General features: G+C 46.6%; 2 protein-coding genes across 2 annotated transcripts in view; one reads left to right on the forward strand and one right to left on the reverse strand.

Moving 5' to 3' along the window:
• The first annotated feature begins 7,742 nt into the window (after positions 1–7,742).
• TPPP2 (tubulin polymerization promoting protein family member 2) overlaps positions 7,743–20,440 on the forward strand; it is a 112,757-nt gene continuing 100,059 nt past the window's right edge. The window contains exon 1 of the mRNA XM_075568936.1: positions 7,743–7,872. The gene's annotated coding sequence lies outside the window, so the exon portion shown is untranslated. The remainder of the gene's footprint in view (positions 7,873–20,440) is intronic.
• On the reverse strand, positions 9,035–10,372 carry LOC142464519 (apelin receptor A-like). The gene has a single exon (XM_075567898.1). The coding sequence runs from the start codon at positions 10,121–10,123 to the stop codon at positions 9,047–9,049; it is 1,077 nt and encodes a 358-aa protein (XP_075424013.1). The 5' UTR covers positions 10,124–10,372; the 3' UTR covers positions 9,035–9,046.

Here is a 20,440-nt window from a genome sequence, read left to right on the forward strand (position 1 = left end):
TGATACGCGCACACAGGCACGCTGATACACACTCACAGGCACGCTGACGCCCACACACAGGCACGCTGATACACACTCACACAGGCACGCTGATACACACACAGGCACGCTGATACTCACACAGACACACTGATACACACACACAGGCACGCTGATACGCACACACAGGCACGCTGATACACACACACACAGGCACGCTGATACACACAGGCACGCTGATACACACACAGGCACGCTGATACGTACACACACAGGCACGCTGATACGCACACACAGGCACGCTGATACGCACATACAGGCACGCTGATACGCACATACAGGCACGCTGATACACACTCTCAGGCACGCTGATACACACACTCAGGCACGCTGATACACACACACAGGCACGCTGATACGCGCGCACACAGGCACGCTGATACGCACACACACAGGCACGCTGATACACACACAGGCACGCTGATACACACATACAGGCACGCTGATACACACATACAGGCACTCTGATACGCACATACAGGCACGCTGATACACACTCTCAGGCACGCTGATACACACACTCAGGCACGCTGATACACACACACAGGCACGCTGATACGCGCGCACACAGGCACGCTGATACGCACACACACAGGCACGCTGATACGCACACAGGCACGCTGATACACACTCTCAGGCACGCTGATACACACACTCAGGCACGCTGATACACACACACAGGCACGCTGATACGCGCGCACACAGGCACGCTGATACGCACACACACAGGCACGCTGATACACAGTATGCAGAGACCCCTAACAATGTAGGATACTGTATATCGGTTTGAATGTACTGTATACACTTGTATATATTAGATACTTAGATAACTACTGACAAACTGGAATAGACTATTGAAGTCAATGGTTTAACTCTCTGGTATCCTGCTTTAAGAGGCTAGATCCTATGTCTGAGAGGAGTAATAAACCAGATAATTAGAGAAAACACATATACAGGCATACCCCTCATTAACGTACGCAATGGGACCAGAGCATGTATGTAAAGCGAAAATGTACTTAAAGTGAAGCACTATCTTTTTTCCACTTATCGATGCATGTACTGTACTGCAATCGTCATATACGTGCATAACTAATATAAATAACCAGTGTTCGACAAACCTATACATTTGCACGCCCAGGGCGAGTGGATTTAACATCGTGGCGAGCTCTTATTGGCCCAAGCAGCACACGTGTGGTACTAGGTGGCGAGTAGATTTTTTTGTTCGGCGAGTAGATTTTTGGGTGATTTGTCGACCACTGTAAATAACACATTTGTAACAGGCTCTATAGTCTCCCCGCTTGTGCACAGCTTCGGTACAGGTAGGGAGCTGGTATTGCTGTTCAGGACGTGCTGACAGGCGCATGCGCGAGCTGCCGTTTGCCTACACGTATATGAAGATTGCAGTACAGTACATGCATCAATAAGTGGATAAAAGGTAGTGCTTCACTTTAAGTACATTTTCGCTTTACATACATGCTCCGGTCCCATTGCGTACGTTAATGCGGGGTATGCCTGTATATGCATTTTATTCCCTTCTCTTATATGTGCTGCACCCCATGAACTGACCATCCACTGGATTCACTGAACATTGGATTTTGGGACTCACCTGTTATTTTTCACACCACTAAGGACTTTTATGTTTGGTAACATTTATTATTATTGTTCACATTTGATTATTGCACATAGTTTGTTTTAAGCACTATTGGCGCCGTTAGGTAAGATTTTTTTCTTGCCGATATTATTAATAGATACTCACACACTTGCCACCAGAAATATAGGTTCAGTGACCTAGAACCTCTAGATCTATAATTTGTAAGTTAGTAACAACTGTGTGTGTGAAGTATCTCAGCAAATGATATGTCTTAGCTAGTCTGCAGCTCAATTAGACTCGATGCTGGGTGGCTAGAAACGTATACAAGTGTTAGCCGATATAAGGCTGCACATAAAATGAACTTGGATCCGTGGCAGAGCGTTGTGCTTCCCACGACCGAAGACTCCGAAACGCTCAGACTAAACAAGGCAACCGACCTCTCCGACAAGCCTGCGGCACCAGGGAGTGACGCTGGACGTACCCTACGTACGTTTCACCTGTTAGGCTTCATCGGGGGCAAATTCTGAGTGATATCGCTGGGTTTTTATTCATTGCTGTTGCTATGGATGCCGAGAGATGCTATCATCTGGTTGGACCATTCTCCCGTTGCGTCATGATGACGCGTCGCTGTTACTCGCGGCTGCGCAGGTTGTTCCTTCATTAGCTGGTTCACACGTGTGATCCCAGTATGCCTACTGATTCGTCAAAACGGGATAGCCAGTATAATGGGATGTTTGGCGTTGTCCTGGAACCACAGATTGGTTTCCATTGAATGTCCAATCTGTTGAATGTTTCCTATCTTTCAATTCTTGAGTGTATTTTTCAACATCGGTTTTTAGTTGTAATTAATATACCTCAAACTTCTCACTCTTATTCCAAGTGTCGACTTCAGAAATAAGGGTTTGTAGATCTTTATTTACAACTTCTAGTTTTTCTTTCTCACGTTTAGCGATCAGAGTCATTAAGTCCCTAGAGCATGTTGATAGGGTTTGTTCCCATGCTTTGAGAAACTCTTCGTCCTGAATTGGATGTGACGTCGCTAAATTTAGTCTTGGACCTCCTGGGATCAGGTTCTGCTTGATATGTTTCCAAGCTGATGATGTCCCACCAAAGTCTAGATTGGTTCTCATAAGTTTTGTCCAATTGACGGGGAAAAAAATCCTTTATATCAATCAGGGAGATTAATTATTTCAGTTTGTTCAGAGCTTAAACAGAAGAAGTTTTCAGAATCGCTAAGCCATGAGTTAAAATGTATTCCTTTAGATACGAACCCTGTCATAATGCAGGTTTAATTAAAGGCATGTGCTTGGGTACACGAGAAAAGGTGTTTAACCTTGTATGTCTCGTTATAGAATAAGTTGTACCCTTATATACTGTACTATTCAGCATCTGCCTGGTTCAGGTAGCATTCGACACATATTATACCTGTCAAAATACTACAATTAATGTGTCTTCTTGATTTTCAAGATAATCACAAAATAAACGGTACCTCCTTGAATAACCGTACCTGGGGGAAAGGAACTAATTTCTGAGAGAATAACAACCATGTCCTACAAAATCATCACTGACTAATTATGAGCGCACTCTCCGTTAATGTGATGAATTGGGCAAGACTAGTGAATGCACATCCCTGAGATCTCTATGTGAGATTGAGCATTCAATGGTTCCAGGACAACGCCAAACATCCCATTATATTGGCTATCCCGTTTTGCCGAATCAGTAGGCATACTAGGATCACACGCGTGAACCAGCCAATGAAGGAACAACCTGCACAGCCGCGAGTAACAGCGATGCGTCATCATGACGCAATGGGAGAATGGTCCAACCAGATGATAGCATCACTCGGCATCCATAGCAACAGCAATGAATAAAAACCCAGCGATATCACTCAGAATTTGCCCCCGATGAAGCCTAAGGCTGCGCTTATAGTGCCTTGCGATGGCGACGCGACGTCGCTCCGAAACAAATGCATTGACTTAGCTTTTTTATAGACAGTCGCTACATGTGATTGTCTCTAAACCAATCAAATTGCTCGGCCCGCCCCTTTTAGTGACGTCACTGGCCTTGTCGCCAGCGACGTCGCTTCAAATCAAATTATAACTTTCGCTGGTGGCGACGGGTGACGTCATCGGTCACGTCGCCGTCCCCAGCACAATAAGCGAGGCCTAACAGGTGAAACGTACGTAGGGTACGTCCAGCGTCACTCCCTGGTGCCGCAGGCTTGTCGGAGAGGTCGGTTGCCTTGTTTAGTCTGAGCGTTTCGGAGTCTTCGGTCGTGGGAAGCACAACGCTCTGCCACTGATCCAAGTTAATTTTATGTGCAGCCTTATATCGGCTAACACTTGTATACGTTTCTAGCCACCCAGCATCGAGTCTAATTGAGCTGCAGACTAGCTAAGACATATCATTTGCTGAGATACTTCACACACACAGTTGTTACTAACTTACAAATTACAGATCTAGAGGTTCTAGGTTACTGAACCTATATTTCTGGTGGCAAGTGTGTGAGTATCTATTAATAATATATGGCACATTATTTCCCTCAGACATAGGATCCAGCATGAGTCTAGCAGGATACCACAGAGTTCAATGCTCCCTGGAACACTCCACTCCTTGTACACCAAGTAGCCAATTTAGCAATTATTTTTCTAAGCTCTAGATTGGCCAGGTATATTCAACAAAGACACCATACATCATTGTTAATATTAGTTCACCAATACAGATCAATAGGTTCTTATAACTGAACTTGTTTTTCCTGGTGATATTTTTGTATACGTGTTTTCTCTAATTATCTGGTTTATTACTCCTCTCAGACATAGGATCTAACCTTTTAAAGCAGGATACCAGAGAGTTAAACCATTGACTTCAATAGTCTATTCCAGTTTGCCAGTAGGAATTTAAATAACATATACAGCTCAACCCCCTTATAACGCTGGGCTTGGGGTCCAAAGAATCGCATCGCGTTATAAGCGGATCGCGTTAGAAATAATGTACAATTGTACGCATTGTACAATAAAGTATTTAAGATACCAATAATCGTGTTGTAAAGTATTCATAAATACGTAAATTGGGAGCCACGCTTGCATCGCGTTATAAGCGGATTCGCGTTGTAACGGATCGCGTTATAACGGAGTGAGCTGTATATAGAAGTGTATACATTCAAATCTGTCCTCTCAGACATAGGATTTAGCCTTTTAAAGCAGGATACCAGAGAGTTAAACCATTGACTTCAATAGTCTATTCCAGTTTGTCAGTAGGCATCTAAGTATCTAATATACACAAGTGTATACATTCAAACCGATATACCCTACATTGTTAGGGGTCCCTGCATACTTAGGATCTTTTTCTTATCACAGACGCAGTAGTGTATTTAGGGAATCAGCTGTAATGTTAATTCAATAGTATAACTGACCACCAATCAAGTCAACAGCTGATGCATCCACTATAACTACCAGCGTTCTGATTCGCACACCGACTGCTCCGTCTTCATTTATTTTAATTGATTTTATCATTTGGTTCATGTTTTCTGTTCACTCCACCACATATATATTTTAATAAATGTGTTTATAATAAAGTTTACTTTTTAAGCCTGATTAGGGGTGTTTTCTGCGTGCACATTATAGTGAGTCTGTCTCTAGACACACAGACACACTGGTACACACAGACACGCTGGTATACACACACAGGCACGCTGATACGCGCGCACACAGGTACGCTGATACGTGCACACACACAGGCACGCTGATACACACACTGGCACGCTGATACACACACGCTGGCACACTGATACGCGCATGCAGGCACGCTGATACGTACACACACACAGGCACGCTGATACACACACTGGCACGCTGATACACACACGCTGGCACACTGATACGCGCATGCAGGCACGCTGATATGCGCACATAGGCACGCTGATATGCGCACACAGGTACGCTGATACGTGCACACACACAGGCACGCTGATACACACACTGGCATGCTGATACACACACGCTGGCACACTAATACGTGCATGCAGGCACGCTGATATGCGCACACAGGCACGCTGATACGTGCACACACACAGGCACGCTGATACACACACTGGCATGCTGATACACACACGCTGGCACACTAATACGTGCATGCAGGCACGCTGATATGCGCACACAGGTACGCTGATACGTGCACACACACAGGCACGCTGATACACACACAGGCACGCTGATACATACACAGGCACGCTGATACATACACACACAGGCACGCTGATACGCGCACACACACAGGCACGCTGATACACACACAGGCACGCTGATACACACACAGACACGCTGATACACACACAGGCACGCTGATACACACACAGGCACGCTGATACACACACAGACACGCTGATACACACACAGACACGCTGATACACACACAGGCACGCTGATACACACACAGGCACGCTGATACACACAGAGGCACGCTGATGCACACACAGACACGCTGATACGCGCACACACACAGGCACGCTGATACACACACGCTGGCACGCTGATACACACACGCTGGCGCGCTGATACACACACAGGCACGCTGATACACTCAGGCACGCTGATACACTCACACACAGGCACGCTGATACACTCAGGCACGCTGATACACTCAGGCAAGCCGATACGCACACTCAGGCACGCCGATACACACACGCTGGCACGCTGATACACACACGCTGGCACGCTGATACACACACACACAGGCACGCTGATACACACACACACAGGCACGCTGATACACTCAGGCATGCTGATACACTCAGGCACGCCGATACGCACACTCAGGCACGCTGATACACACACAGGCACGCTGATACGCACACACAGGCACGCTGATACACACAGACACGCTGATTCGCGCACACACAGACACGCTGATTCGTGCAAACACAGACACGCTGATTCGCGCACTCACAGGCACGGTGATAAACACACACACAGGCACGCTGATACACACACACGAACGCTGATACGCGCACACACACACGAACGCTGATACGCGCACACACACAGGCACGCTGATACGCACACACAGGCATGCTGATTCACACACACACACACACACACATAGGCACGCTTATACACACACACACACACATAGGCACGCTGATACACAAACACACACACACATAGGCACGCTGATACACACACACACACACACACACATAGGCACGCTGATACACACACATAGGCACGCTGATACACACACATAGGCACGCTGATACACACACATAGGCACGCTGATACACACACATAGGCACACTGATACACACACATAGGCACACTGATACACACACACACATAGGCACGCTGATACACACACACAGGCACGCTGAGACACTGGTATACACACCCACAGGCACGCTGAGACACACACACACTGGTACACACAGACACTGGTACACACAGACACTGGTATATACACACACAGGCACGCTGATACTCATACAGACACACTGATGCACACATAAGCTGATGCTCACTGTGTGTGTAATATATGCAATTTAATGTCCGCATGTTTATGTGAAAGTATTTTTGTTGGTTTGTTAATTCGGTGTATTATATATATATATATATATATATATATATATATATATATATATATATATATATATATACACACACACACACACACTCACACTCACACTTATATATATATATATATATATATACAGTGTTCGACAAACCTATACATTTGCTCGCCCCGGGCGAGTGGATTTAACCCCCGGGCGAGTAAATATTGGCCCAAGCAGCACACGTTTGCTACTAGGTGGCGAGTAGATTTTTTGGTGATTTGTCAACCACTATATATATATATATATATATATATATATATATATATATATATATATACACACACACTGTATATATATGTGTGTGTGTATATATATGTATATATATATATATATATATATATATATATATATAAATTCTGTTGATTTCTCCTTCCTATTGAACATTTGTCTATTGCCTCCAGTGATTATTACCTTTCCGTTTGTGCTGTAGGACGTACTGTAGCTGCTCAGTATTGTGCTTTCACACGTTTCTTTTCTCTCTTTTACACAGGAGTTGGTCGCACGTCTAAAAAGGATTTGGGAGGATGAAGAATGGCAGCACCATAAGCAGCCTGCCGCTGTGACATGGGGAACAACGCACTCAGGTCTGGCCCCCAGGCTGCTGGGCAGAGTGCAGAGCAGCAGCCCCACAGAAGAGGTTAGAGGCAGCACAGTGGTATTAACCCTTCACCCGCCCTCTCCAAGCTCTGTGGAAGAAACAAGACCCCTTTCTCTTGCAAAAAAAACCTTTTTATTGCATGATACCGCAAAGTTATAACAAACGTTTTATGGCTGCCCATCTCCGAGGGAATACACGGATATATATATATATACACACTAGAGCAAGACGCACTTAACCCCCCTTCTGTGCTAGTAAGTCCGACAGTCATTGATCTGCTGGCCTCTCTAGCACAGAAGGGGTCACCTTTTAAACACAGCTGCTATTTTTACGTCAATGTCTGTATTGCGTGAGACACGTATAGAGAACGGGGGACATTCACAGTGATACAAATAGATATGTATACAGGTTTCAGAATCGTCGATCTCTTCCCCCCCCCCTGAATGGAGTTGGCAAATCACACACCCTGATGTTACAGAAAAAGTTAGTTATCGTAATGTTGTTTTGCACACATGTATATGGGGTACAGCACATGGACCCGAACGCCGCCTGAAATGTGCCAGTCCCATCAAATAAAAATCTTTATGCAAATAGCCAGCTGTGTCTTAAAGACCAAATATTATCATTACACTACAGCCAATGTTAGATACAAGCTCGATAATGTTACAGAAGTGCTTAAACAAGCAAAATATACACAGGGTTTAACAACAACAACAAAAAACTTGTTAGACAAAAATGCTCACGATTATAATATTTTTCTCCAGCCCCTTCGATGTCAGAGGGAGCAGCAATGTGTTGGGTTACTGTTCCCTCTGGCAGAAAAGAGGTGAAGCAAACAATGACCTTTTTAGGCCACAGAGTTGCACAGGACTGGAACTGTCCCTACAGCATCCATCGCTCCATCCAGCCAGCTCTTCTGCACTACAGAGAGGGACCGAGCGAGACTTTGATGCCTGTGAGTCAATAAGGCAAGTCTGGTTTTCCTGGGGGAAGCCAGACGGCTTGTTAGAGTGGAAGTATTAACAGTCTCCAGTGGTGTGATGGTCCAGCTGGCTTTCAAAGCCATATCCCATTATCAGAGAATTCCCTTCTCTTTCCAGCACTCAGAGATAAAAAGTCCAATTAGCCCCCATCCAAAAAAAAAAAGTCTTAAGAACAGCGTCTCTCCCCTCCCTCCCACCTTCCCACCCTCCCACCACATCTCCTTTCCCAATTAAATCTTGCTGGCCAAGGACTGGATTTCTGATTTTTGAGTCTGGGCGCTCAGGCTGGAGGAGACGTTGGTGATTTGCCTGTCAAGGGTCTTGTTAAGGCCAAAAAAAAAAAAACATTGGGAGCGAAACCTCAAGTCGAAGAAGGCGTAGAGGAAAGGGTTGAGGCAGCTGTTGATGTACGCCAGGCAGGTAGCATACGGGTGCAGACGGACAATGAGGCTCTGCAGAGGGCAGGAGAGCTCCAGGAAATCCATGAGGTTTAGGAAGTGGATGGTTTTGAGGATGTGAAACGGCAGCCAGCATATGGCAAACACTACAACCAGGGTGATGATGATCTTGAGAAGCCTCTTCTTCTTCTGCTCTTCCTTCTTGAGGTTCTGGAAGTGCACGGTCACCTTGCCCCCGATGAAGCAGTAGAAGATGGTCATGAGTAGCAGAGGGAGCAGAAAGCCCAGGACCGTGGTGAGAATGCTGAGCCCTCCTATAAAGAAGTTCTCGTTGTACTTTGTGGCCACGCTGCTGAAGTCCATGTCGCAGAGGGTGATGTTGCCTTCCACACGGGTGTCACGCAGGATGAGCGTTGGCAGCGCCAGCAGTCCTGACAGGAGCCAGATGACAGCCAGGGAAGCCAACATGGAAGAGCGGGAGCGCAGCTTGGTGCTGGACAGAGAGTGGACGATGGCCAGGTAGCGGTCGAAGCTGAGGCAGCTAAGGCAGAAGACACTGGCGAACATGTTGAGCAGGACCAGGTAGCTGCTTAGCTTGCACAGCGCCGAGCCGAAGGGCCAGTGGAAGCGCAGGGCGGTGTACGCTGCCCACAAAGGGAGGGTCACCACGAAAGCCAGGTCTGCCAGGGCAAGGTTACCTATGTAGGTGTCCGCAGATCTCCTCTTGGGTCTGGCTTTCCACACTGTGAAGATGACCACCCCATTTCCTGACAGTCCCAGGACAAAGACCAGCATGTAGAGAACGGGCAGCAGGGAGAAGGACAGGTCCCAGTCAGAGGTGTCACACTGGTTCAAGAAGTCCGTCTCATTCCCGACATAATCTTCCATGTAGTAGAGATCGTATTCCATGGTGTGGCTGGCCTCCACCCGTGGATGTAGAGTGGTCTCCAGCCCTGGACGTACAGTGGTCTCCAGCCTTGGATGTAGAGGTGCAGAGTGATCTTTAGTCCTGGATACAGAGATGTAGGGTAGTCTCTAGTCCTGGATGTACTGTGGAGTTGCAGAGTGCCCTGGATGCAGAGCTGTATTGTGAATCCCCAGTCCTTGCACTCCTCGCTCTCTCCTGTGATGTGAGAGCTGCCTTCAATTAGGTTTTTTAAAGAATCCCCTGAACTCCCCACCCCCAGAAAGACAAATTAAAGGCAAAAGACCACCCACTAACATCAATCAGGAGCCTATCCGTGTTATCTCAGCTCCTCCCCCCCCCCCCCCCCAACTCCCTGGGCTCTGAACCTCCCTCACTGGGCTATAACCCCCCCCCCCCCCCCCCATGCACTCTGCACCTCTAACTACTCACAGCATAATGCCAGCTAACAGCTATCTGTGCTAATATCATACCATACAGTATATGCATTACTTGTAAATCAGATACACACACACACAAACAAATGTTACTTATAAACCTCTCCTGTGTAAATAAGTTGGATTTATACAGATAGTTGAATATGTTTGCATTTGTGTGCATGTTTGCACACTTATATACAAATAAATAAATGTAGATATAGCCCCTGTCACACACAGAAGGTAGAGACTTCAAACACAATTTTAATTTGTGCTACACACACACACATATATATATATACACACATATATATATATATATACACACACACACACATATATATATATATATATATATATATATATGCAAATACAACTGTATGCTAATCAGCATGTCTTAGGCAGGTCTGCAACATATATATATATATATATATATATATATATATATATATACACATACACAGTTATATGCACACAGATTATCTCCCTTCCCCTTCCTATTCCTGTAATTTTGCAATTAATCTTTTCGCTGTATTTTCTGCAACAGCATCTTTTTCTCCCTTTTCTCTGTCACTTAATCTCTCTCTCCCTCTCATTTTATCTCCCTTCCCCTCTCTCACTTTATCTTGTTCTTTTTCTCCCTCTCACTTTTCTCCCTCTCTCTCTCCCCATCTCCCCCTCTCCCTCTCCCTATATTCCTCCCTCCCTCCCTCCCTCCCTCTCTGTTTCTCCCTCCCTCTGTCTTTATCTTTCTCTCACCCTCTTTCCCTCCTTTATTTCTTTTTCTTCCTCTCCATATCTCGACGCCTCATTCTATATATATATATCTCTATTATCTATCTACCTAATTAATTACCTATCCAAACATGTAACCCAATTTCACCAGGGGATCAGGATGTGCTACAGGGTTATTGAGTAGTGAGTATCTCCCATTAAAGTCAATGGGCGATAACGTCAGAACGTATGCGATAACTTGTACCGGCACTTAGTAAATGTGCCACAGGAGCCGTCTTCTTCGCTCCATCAGTGCCAGGCGAGCCTTCAATTTGTTGCAAAGCAATAAAGCGATATAATAACATGCAGAGAGATATAATAACACGCAGAGCGGAATAATAACACGCAGAGCGAAATAATAACACACAGAGCGAAATAATAACACGCAGAGCGATATTATAACACGCAGAGAGATATAATAACACGCAGAGAGATATAATAACATGCAGAGAGATATAATAACACGCAGAGTGATATAATAACATGCAGAGCGATATAAAAACACGCAGAGCGATATAATAATACGCAGAGCAATATAATCCCACGCAGAGCGATAGAATGATACGCAGAGCGATATGACACACAAAGCGATGTAATGACACGCAGAGCGATATAATAACACGCAGAGCTGTATAATGACACGCAGAGCAATATAATCCCACGCAGAGCGATGTAATGACACGCAGAGCTGTATAATGACACGCAGAGCAATATAATCCCACGCAGAGCGGAGTAATGACACGCATTGCGATATAATAGCACGCAGAGCGATATAATAACACGCAGAGATATAATAACACGCAGAGATATAATAACACGCAGAGCTGTATAATGACACACAGAGAGATATAATAACACACAGAGCGATATAATAACATGCAGAGATATAATAACATGCAGAGATATAATAACACGCAGAGCTGTATAGTGACACACAGAGAGATATAATAACACGCAGAGCTGTATAATGACACACAGAGAGATATAATAACACACAGAGCGATATAATAACATGCAGAGATATAATAACACGCAGAGCTGTATAATGACACAGAGAGATATAATAACACACAGAGCGATATAATAACATGCAGAGATATAATAACACGCAGAGCTGTATAATGACACACAGAGAGATATAATAACACGCAGAGATATAATACGCAGAGATATATAATAACATGCAGAGAGATAATAACACGCAGAGATATAATAACACGCAGAGCTGTATAATGACACAGAGAGATATAATAACACGCAGAGCTGTATAATGACACACAGAGATATAATAACATGCAGAGATATAATAACACGCAGAGCTGTATAATGACACACAGAGAGATATAATAACACGCAGAGCTGTATAATGACACACAGAGCGATATAATAACACGCAGAGCTGTATAATGACACACAGAGAGATATAATAACACGCAGAGCTGTATAATGACACACAGAGAGATATAATAACACGCAGAGCTGTATAATGACACACAGAGAGATATAATAACACGCAGAGCTGTATAATGACACACAGAGATATAATAACATGCAGAGATATAATAACACGCAGAGCTGTATAATGACACACAGAGAGATATAATAACACGCAGAGCTGTATAATGACACACAGAGAGATATAATAACACGCAGAGCTGTATAATGACACACAGAGAGATATAATAACACGCAGAGCTGTATAATGACACACAGCGATATAACACGCAGAGCTGTATAATGACACACAGAGGGATATAATAACACGCAGAGCTGTATAATGACACACAGAGCGATATAATAACACGCAGAGCTGTATAATGACACACAGAGAGATATAATAACACGCAGAGCTGTATAATGACACACAGCGATATAACACGCAGAGCTGTATAATGACACACAGAGGGATATAATAACACGCAGAGCTGTATAATGACACACAGAGCGATATAATAACACGCAGAGCTGTATAATGACACACAGAGAGATATAATAACACGCAGAGAGATATAATAACACACAGAGAGATATAATAACACGCAGAGCGATATAATAACACAGCGATATAATAACACGCAGAGCTGTATAATGACACACAGAGAGATATAATAACACGCAGAGCTGTATAATGACACACAGAGAGATATAATAACACGCAGAGCTGTATAATGACACAGAGAGGTATAATAACACGCAGAGCTGTATAATGACACACAGAGAGATATAATAACACGCAGAGCTGTATAATGACACACAGCGATATAATAACACGCAGAGCTGTATAATGACACACAGAGGGATATAATAACACGCAGAGCTGTATAATGACACACAGAGCGATATAATAACACGCAGAGCTGTATAATGACACACAGAGTGATATAATAACACGCAGAGCTGTATAATGACACACAGCGATATAATAACACGCAGAGCTGTATAATGACACACAGAGATATAATAACATGCAGAGATATAATAACACGCAGAGATATAATAACACGCAGAGCTGTATAATGACACACAGAGAGATATAATAACATGCAGAGCTGTATAATGACACACAGAGAGATATAATAACACGCAGAGCTGTATAATGACACACAGAGCGATATAATAACACGCAGAGCTGTATAATGACACACAGAGAGATATAATCCCACACAGAGCGATGTGTTACTAACCTTGCTTGTAGTAAAGGGGTTAATGGTGCCACATATAAACTGAATGCTAACAACCGCTGCTCTTTAACCACTGCACATGTTCACTATCACAGACATACACACACACTCTGATACACACACACACTGATACACACACACACTGATACACACACACACACACACACTGATACACACACACACACACACACACACTCTGATACACACTGATAAGCACACAAACTCTGATACACACAGACACTGTGATACACACACAGACACACTGATACACACAGACAAAGTGATACACACACACACACACTGATACACACACATAATCTCATACAGGCACACTAATACATACATACAAACACACTGATACACACGACACTGTGATACACACACAGACACACTGATACACACACCCACTGATACACACACATACACACTGACACAGTGATACACACACACACACACACACACTGATACACACACAGATAATCTCATACAGACACACTAATACACCAACACTGTGAAACACACACACAGACACACTGATACACACAGACACACTGATACACACCGACACAGTGATACACACACATAGACACACTGATACACACAGATAATCTCATACAGACACACTAATACACAGACACTAACACATATACAAACAGACTGATACACACAGACTGATACACAAAGACACCCTCATACACACACAGACTGATTCACGCACACTAAGGCTGCATCCATAGACACAGCAGCCGTGCGGAGACGCGCAGGGGCTGAGGGAAAGCGGGTGCTTTCCCTGGCCTTAGTACGCGCGCCGTCGGGGGGGCGGGCCAGTGACATCATGCAGCTGGTTTTCCCTCATTGGGCGAACCGCTCACGTGACCGCCCTATGGCGCAAGAAATCGGTTTTGACTGATTTCACGCGCATCGCGCGCCCCCTCTCGCTTCCGCACACGCTCGCCGTATAGACGCGATCACTGCCTTTAGGCAGTCTGATCGCTCAGCATGTGGACGCGTCCACGCGGTCTGTATCTATGGACGCAGCCTAAGGCTGGGTCCATGGTGACCGCGCGCTCGCGTCCTTGTGCGTGACGTCACCCGCCTTTTAGCGGCAGCGGTTTTTAGCGTGGGCAGACGCGATGGGGAGGCGTGTCTGGGGGCGTGGCCGTGGCGTCACAGAACCGATTCGCCCTCATTGGGCGAACCGCTCACATGACCTGGCCGTCGCGCCGTGGAATCAAGTGTATCCGATTCCTCGCGCTGGCGCATGCGCGGTCTATGGCCGTGATCATTGCCTTCAGGCATTGTGATGGTGCCAGACGGGCGCACTCCACGTGGTCTCGCCGACCATGGACGCAGCCTTACAGTGATACACACATGCACAGTGATACACGTGATATGTACTTGCACACTCACATACAGTATGTACCCACAGACACACACGCTTATGTACTATTATATGCTGTTCTATACGTTTATATACCATTAACAATCAAACCTGTTTTATTTTATTTACATGGACACTTCCCCCCCCCTCCCCCAACTATTATAAAGTTTTCTTTATGCTTCTCACCTTCTGCAAATAAAATAGTGTTCCTTAAATAAATAATAGCGCAGGAATCCATGTTCCACTGTTCCGGCCAGGAAGGGGTTACAGCTGCCCAGCAAATCCCCACTTATAATGGCATCAATGCCTGGACAAGCCCTGTGTCTGGAACAAGCCAGGACCTGTGCTTTTTCACACCCTTCTCGCCTTTAATGCACCTTTTGTAGGGTCTTTTAGGCTAGATGGCCCACAGCCTAAAAACTGATTCCCTGTGAAAGGACCCCACTCCAGTTTGTGAGATTAGGAGGCGTGAAATGGTTTTATTGACTCTGAAAGAGGTTTTTTTCTTTTTTTTTTTTTTTAAGAGTGAGATGCTCAAGCCAGTCATTACTTTGATGTCTCTAATTGCCCCTTAACTCCCCATCCTTCAATCACACCAGGCCGGTTTACCAGGGCTGTCAGCTGCTGGCTGGCTCCCCATTCTTAGGGTGCCACTCTTTTTAGCACCCCAGATTCCCAAGCCCCCCCCCCCAACCCCCTGTATCGCCCTCTGAAAATTACGAATGGTCCCCCTGTTACAAAAAACGCTATCCCCCAGAAAACCGTCATTATCACCAATTAGATTGTAAGCTCCTCGGAGCAGGGACTGCTCTTCCTAAATGTTACTTTTATGTCTGAAGCACTTATTCCCATGACCTGTTATTTATATTATCTGTTATTTATTTGATTACCACATGTATTACTACTGTGAAGCGCTCTGTACATTAATGGCGCTATACAAATAAAGACATACAGTACTTAAGAAATAGCGGTGCTGTGCCTGTTATATTACCGGGGCTCCCACTGGCAGAATCATTCATCTTCACTCATTCTGTAACTACAGAATGACCAGTCCCATTTTCATTAACCTGTAGGCTGCCAGAGGGGTGATGAGCCCCGATGAGGTTAAAATAACAGGTGTGCGTGTAGGCGAGTCCATTACAAACGATGCTGTACTCGGTGTGCGCTGATAACCCCGTACTTTGACCGCTGTTTGGGGAATACGGGGTCACTCTTATTCTACAATGTGAGCCGTGAATATGGCGGCTATCTCCTGGCGCTAGTAAACCGCAGACAAACCGTACCTGAGAGAATTAAGTGAGGGCTTTTTTTTTTTTTTGCCGATAAGATCATGTGTAGTCTGCATAGCAAACAGCTCTGTGCTGCCTGGTGGCATGGAGAAAGTGAGAAGAAACATTAGCTGTTGCTATGTGGACTCTCTCCTGCAGGCTCTGGGCCTATTTCAATTAAATTTAAAAAAAAAAAAACAGCTAGGGGAAAACAAAAATAAAGTTGGTTTACAGGGTCTTAATATGATCATCATATTGGGGGGGCGGGCGGCACCTTTTATGGGACCATCCTCTTAAGTCAGAAGCACCCCCTTAAAACCATCAGTTGCTAGCTTTGCTATCCCGTAACAAACACCCCGTGCAGCTGAATGGGCTGTAAAGGCGTGTCCTGGGATAGCACCGCTTAGGAAATATGGCCCTTAGATTGTAAGCTCCTTGATTCAGGGACCAATTCTGCTAGCGTGCGTGCATTAGATTGTAAGCTCTCCGGGGAGGGGGGGGTCAGGGATTTCCTGTATTGTATGCTCTTCCGTTAAGCGCTGGGCACTCTGTTGACGCGGCACCGATAATAAACATACACGCAGACGCATTGAGGTGGAACGGTGTGCCGTCCCCGTTACTGCCACTGAACCGCGGAAAGCGTCGGCGCCGGATAAATACACTGGTGATAATGATATGAAAATGTGTCGCTGCGCAATGCGGGCCAGGCGCCTCTAGCAGCCGAGGGGTTAACAGGGCGACCGTACCGGGCTGTTAACCCCATTTTTATTTTTCAATCAAAATATCCCAAATGCCTCCCCTCGCTGACCCGCCGGTCCTCACCTCTCAACGCGCCCAGCTCCAGCTTGTCCAAGGACGTCGCCGAATTTTTAGATTGTAAGCTCTTTGGGTTTGTATCACCCAGTGTGTTTTTTTTAATTGCTTGTAATATCTAGAGGGCTTGTGTTGCGGGCTGAAGGAGAAGCTTAGTATTAGGCTTTGTCTATAGTAGGACGCGCTAGCTTCCCCGCTCCTCCCGGCGTCGCGCTTGCAAAACAAACCTGTTTGTATTGCGAAGCGCCGCTCTCCCTGTAGCACGCGCGTGCTATGCACTACTACATTGCTGTCCTAGTGTTTGTTTCGGCGCGAGCTGCGTATCATGCACTATGGACGAAGCCGTTACACTGGCCTTTGAAGTGGATGAACCCGGGTGCCATCCCGGTTGTCGTCTCCTTGTGATTTTGGAGCGAGTCTCGTTATCTCACCTCGAGCAGCATAATTATATTGTAATCTGTGCGGGGCAGGGACACGCGGTGCCCGCCTCTCTGTGCCGAGGGTGCTGCACCCTACGCAGGGTGGGCGAGGGCTCCTGCGCAGTTTCCGAGGTCTGGAACTCACTGCCGCCCGAGCTCAGGTGTATATCCACTTAAACACTGTTTCAGGCTCGGTGTGAGACTTGGGCCGCGATTATAGTGCTGAGGCGTCGCGAGCAAAATGCAGGAGCGCTCACAGGGAGCGTGTTGCAAGCAAAATGCAGGACCGCTCTGAGGCCGCTCACAGGGAGCGCGTCGCGAGCAAAATGCAGGACCGCTCTGAGGCCGCTCACAGGGAGCGCGTCGCGAGCAAAATGCAGGACCGCTCTGAGGCCGCTCACAGGGAGCGCGTCGCGAGCAAAATGCAGGACCGCTCTGAGGCCGCTCACAGGGAGCGCGTCGCGAGAAAATGCAGGACCGCTCTGAGGCCGCTCACAGGGAGCGCGTCGCGAGAAAATGCAGGAGCGCTCTGAGGCCGCTCACTGTGTGCGTGTCGCAAGCAAAATGCAGGAGCGCTCTGAGGCCGCTCACAGGGAGCGCATCGCGAGCAAATGCAGGAGCGCTCTGAGGCTGCTCACAGGGAGCGCATCGCGAGCAAATGCAGGAGCGCTCTGAGGCCGCTCACAGGGAGCGCGTCACGAGCAAAATGCAGGAGCGCTCTGAGGCCGCTCACTGTGTGCGCGTCGCGAGGAAATGCAGGAGCACTTTGAGGCCGCTCACAGGGAGCGCGTCGCGAGCAAAATGCAGGACCGCTCTGAGGCCGCTCACAGGGAGCGCGTCGCGAGCAAAATGGAGGAGCGCCCTGAGGCTGCTCACTGTGCACGCAACCGATTTTGGAAATGACAAATTATTTTGTCTTTTTGCGCGATCGCTGCGTCATGTGAGCGGTTCAGCCAATGAGGGCGAACCAGCCTGGTGACGCGTCCGCCACGCCTCCCCAATCGCTGGAAGTTCAGCTCACCCATCGCTCGTGCACGAGGCGCGCGTTACGCCATGCGCTCCGTCGCGCGCGCATACTATAATCTTAGCCTTACCTCTTCCATCTGGCTTTCCCTGTCTAACAAAACAACTGTACATCATTTATCTAACTGTTTTGCCATGCCCCCCCAGGCCGCGCTTATAGTCCCAGCGACGTCGCGTCTAAACAAGTGTATTGAATCCGTCGCGTGCGCCTATAGTAGGAGCGGCGCAACGGATTGGTCGCGATCGCTGGAAGTCAATGAAAATTGATTCTTCGGCGACCGCAGCGTGACGTCAGCGGCCACGTGAGCGGTTCAGCCAATGAGGGTGAACTGCTCACGGCCACGCCCCCCCCAGGCGCCGTCTCTTGTCTCTAACACTATAAGCAAAAATCGCTGCTACAGCGGCGATGGATAACGTCACGCCGTCGCGTCGCCGTAGCCAGGACTATAAACGTGGCCTTAAGTAGAGGCGTGTTTTTACTAAAACAATAAGTGATGATGATGATGATGATGATGATGATGATGAAATTAAGATTTCCTTTTGTTGAAACGTAATTAGTCGGCAGTCCTGCCCCAACCGGGTAAAAGGAAAGAGCAGCAAACAAGGGAAGGGCTCAGTGGTAATGTCGCTGCCTTTGACGTACCCTGTCTCTCGCTGTGACTTCAACAAAATGGGGCAGCGACTGCACTGCGTACGCGGTCAGGGGGGGGGGACGGTTCTAATTATCAAATACTACAGCATAATCACGAAAGGCTTTGCGAGGAAGTACATGATATTCACCAGGGGGTATTAAACGAAGACTTATTTTTGCCATCGCTTTGTGGGGCTGCCCCTTATAAATAATGAGAAGGCTGCCGTTCTGTCTGAGGGCCTAGCCCACGGCACCCAGCCGGCCCACGATAAGGGAAAGTGAGCAGAGCACCAGCAGATGGCTTTGTTAAGATAACACCTTTATTACCCAGCACTAGGCCTGAGGTGCAGGTTTCCGGGGCCAGACGGGGTTAGACTGTGCCAGAGGAAGAAAACACCTTACAGCTGAAACGAATGCTGCTGTTTAACCAAACAGGCCAGGAAACCATCTGCCCCGGGATTTCTCTACTGTCGTTGTAAAATAAATAAATAAAACATTTCAGGGTGCCGTCCGGTTGTATTGGGGTATTAGGAAATCCATACACAGATGGCTGTGTCTGCTGGCGCTTAACTCCTTCAGTGCTGGGCAATAGGAGGAGTTGTAGGGAGAGATTATATGGAGCAATAGGAGGGGTTATATGGGGCAATAGGAGAAGTGATAGGGAGCGGTTATATGGGGCAGTAGGAGGAGTTATAGGGAGCGGTTATATGGGCAATAGGAGAAGTTATAGGGAGCGGTTATATGGGGCAATAGGAGGAGTTATAGGGAGCGGTTATATGGGGCAATAGGAGGAGTTATAGGGCGCGGTTATATGGGGCAGTAGGAGGAGTTATAGGGAGCGGTTATATGGGGCAATAGGAGGAGTTATAGGGAGCGGTTATATGGGGCAGTAGGA

Source organism: Ascaphus truei, chromosome 13 (genome assembly GCF_040206685.1).
Source record: "Ascaphus truei isolate aAscTru1 chromosome 13, aAscTru1.hap1, whole genome shotgun sequence".
NCBI classification, from domain to species: Eukaryota; Metazoa; Chordata; class Amphibia; order Anura; family Ascaphidae; genus Ascaphus; species Ascaphus truei.